We start from the raw sequence: 2,993 nt of genomic DNA, 5'->3' as shown, positions 1-2,993 counted from the left end.
AAGAACCGCTAAGGCGGGACCCCAGCCACTCAGGACTCTCTACTCTTTCCCCACCTCCAGAGCCCAATCGTCCCCCTCCCCCACCTCCCTCACCCTTGCCTTATCACAATATCCTTCTGGGAGTTGTAGTTCTAGGTAGGCTCCGGGCGGGGGAGCCTTCTTCAATACTCTACCTCAGGGTGTTGGGCTACGAATCCCAGTGTGCCTCGCGGCGCGCAGTCGCAGTGCAGTCTGCGGTATGCACCAACGATGACAGCTGGAGAATGGAGTGGAGGCCTTGGAGCGGCGCCGGAGGCGATGGATGGGTCGGCGAACGAGCTCAGGCTTCTGGGGACACACTCCGAAGCCCAGGAGAGAAACGGGGTGAGTGGTGCCCGAAGGCTAGGTGGGGGGCTCAAGCGGGCACCCCTGGCTGGGTGCTTCGCTGGCCGGCCGGCCAGGTCTCTCTGGTCAGAAGGACGGGCTCGCGGCCAGGGGAGGTGGGGGGAGATGTTCCCAGGGGCCACTTAGGGACGTTGTCCGAGTTAGGAGAGCCCGAATCAGTGAGCCCAGGGGCGGATCCTGGGGGGTCTGGCCGTTGCCAAAGAACTGACACAGGCCCCGCTGTGACGTCATGCAGAGGCCGCGTCGCTATGGACTTGTTCTTGCCCCGCCCCAACGCGGTGACGTCATATTATGGCCATTCCACCTGAGTTTCGGTGGACGTTATATGACGAGCAAGGCATCATGGCAACCGTAGTCCGAGGTTTTAGATGCATCGGTTGAGAGGCCAACCTCATCCTTTTACAGATGGGGAAACTGAGGCTCAGGGAGGTGAAATGACTTGTCCCAGGTTACACATAGGATCCTAGATCCAGAGCCCGTTGTACCCAGTCCCCTCATTTTACAGAGGAGAAAAATGAGCCTCATAGAGGGGAAGTAACGGATTTGAGGTCACACAGAAGAACAAAGGTTTAAAATTGAAGGCCATTTAGCCCCCCCTCATTTTACAAAGAAGGAAAATGAGGCCCAAGAAGGTGATGAGACTTGCCTCAGCTTGCATAAATAGCAAGTGGCAGAGTCATGATTTGAACCTAAGTCTTCCAAATCCAGCCGTCTCCATGACCCCACCAGTGGTTGCCTGCCTCAGTCTGCCACTACATCTGGGCCTGGTGCCAGCTATACTTCATTCATTGGACATCCTCCTAGCCTCCATGCCTCCCTCCCGACCTCCAACTCATACTATCCCCTCTCCAGTTCTGGAACCATAGTAAATCAGCTGTCATTGCTCCAAGAATGGGTGTGTGAATTTACTCCCCAGTGGCACCATTTGCCCTCCCTGTAACTTTTCAAAGCAAAAGATCCCTTTCTGGCCCCCACTCATACGTGTGGTATTTATCTTTTAGAATGTAAGTTCCTTGAGGTCTGGGACTCCTTCTACCAGTGTAAATAGCCAACCCAATCTGCAGCTTCATAGGACAGTAGATTTAAAGCTGGAAGGGCCCTCAGAGGCCATGTAGTCTAATCCCCTCATTTTACAAATGTGGCATTTAAAAAGTTTGAAAGACATAATTTCTGAGCAATTTAATCAATTTGTTAATAATACTAGTTTTTAATAAAAGGCCAGTGGCAGTCCGGAATGCCCCAGGTAATCACAAGGTGGTTGGCTAACTGCTTATATAACCCTTGGAAGGGGGGGGTGTATCAATTCTGATTGATTAACAATGAGAGGGGCTGCTAGATGGCACAGTGGATAGAGCACCAGCTCTGGAGTCAGGAGGAACTAAGTTCAAATCCGGACACGTAACTACTGGCTGTGTGACCCTGGGCAAGTCACTTAACACCAATTGCCTTGCCAAAATAAATAAATAAATAAAATAACCATTGACAAGGGTGTGAGTATTACCATAAGGAGCTGTGAGTGATATCAAATCAAAGAGAGACTATCTCTATACCCAGACCACCCCCAGCCTTTGGCTGTCTATTCAATGAATTTAGCCCCACCCATACCTGAGTAGTAGCACCAGTGGCTTCCCCAGCTGGGTAGGGTCAAAACAGGATTATTAAGAAAGTTAATCCAATCTCATTCCTCCAGAGACTGCACTTTTGAAATGAGCACTTTAGAAAAAGGGGTGGGGTGGGGGGATGACTCTGGATGTCCCCAAATTACTGGTTATTAATAATCACTTATCTCACAGATGAGGAAACTGAGACCCTGGGAGAAGCCGTGACTTTCCCCAAATAGCAGAACCAGCATTCAAATTCAGGTCCTTTGACTCCGAATTTCCTGCTCTTTTGACCAAACCATACTGCCTTGATTATAATCTTAGAGAGTTGCTTGAGGCACTTAGAAGTTAAGTGATTTGCTCAGAGTCACATAGCCACTGTGGGAACCCCGAAAGGATGGTTTTGCCTAAGAGTAGAAGGGCTACTGTGAGCTTTGAGAGTGATAAACGTTTCTTTGTCTTTAGAAGGCTGGTTGAAATTAATGATTTATAATCCTTGCATTAAATCAATCTTGTGACTTACCATGTTTTCCAAAGCTTCTTGGAGATAGCAGAACCAGAGATTTTTCCAAATAAAAGACCTGGTTCTTGGCTGCCCTACAGCATACTCACATGCTTCCCCCCTCCCCCACACCAAACCACATTTTAAACTATTTTAGAATTTTTGTGAGTATATGCAAGGTCATGTGGGAGAGAAAGACATTAGCAGCTAAGCAAGATCAATAAAGGCCTCACATAGGAGGTGGCATTTGAGCTCAACCCAAGAAACTAGGGATTCTATGAGGTGGAAGTGAGGAGGGAGTGCCTTCCAGCCCTGGGGAACAGCCTGGACAAAGACAGCAGGATGGGAGATGGAATGGCCTTTGTGAGGAACAGCAAGAAGGCCAGTTTGGCTGGAAAAGAGAGTGAGTGAAGGGGATATAGAATGTATAATCAGCCTGGAACTGGGACTAGATGGACAGATTTGCCTAGGGTCCACCTAAGGGACAGGGCGTGGCTTGATAGTAC

The 2,993-nt window shown here is 49.4% G+C and overlaps 1 protein-coding gene across 4 annotated transcripts in view; it reads left to right on the top strand.

Annotated features, from left to right (window-relative positions):
* Window positions 1-160: 160 nt before the first annotated feature.
* The window catches only part of ATG4A (autophagy related 4A cysteine peptidase), a 74,359-nt gene continuing 71,526 nt past the window's right edge, over window positions 161-2,993 (top strand). For 2 of the 4 annotated variants that reach the window (XM_078147912.1, XM_020967226.2), the window contains exon 1: window positions 161-363. In XM_078147912.1, the coding sequence (XP_078004038.1) occupies window positions 264-363 (100 nt within the window). In that variant the 5' untranslated portion in view covers window positions 161-263. The remainder of the gene's footprint in view (window positions 364-2,993) is intronic. The other 2 variants (XM_020967229.2, XM_020967227.2) reach the window with 2 other exon arrangements.

The sequence above is a fragment of the Phascolarctos cinereus genome, unplaced genomic scaffold (genome assembly GCF_003287225.1).
Source record: "Phascolarctos cinereus isolate Bilbo 61053 unplaced genomic scaffold, phaCin_HiC Scaffold_8;HRSCAF=390, whole genome shotgun sequence".
Taxonomy (NCBI): domain Eukaryota; kingdom Metazoa; phylum Chordata; class Mammalia; order Diprotodontia; family Phascolarctidae; genus Phascolarctos; species Phascolarctos cinereus.
The sequence above is the reverse complement of the archived record's forward strand: the minus strand, read 5'-3'. Positions and strand labels throughout refer to the sequence as shown.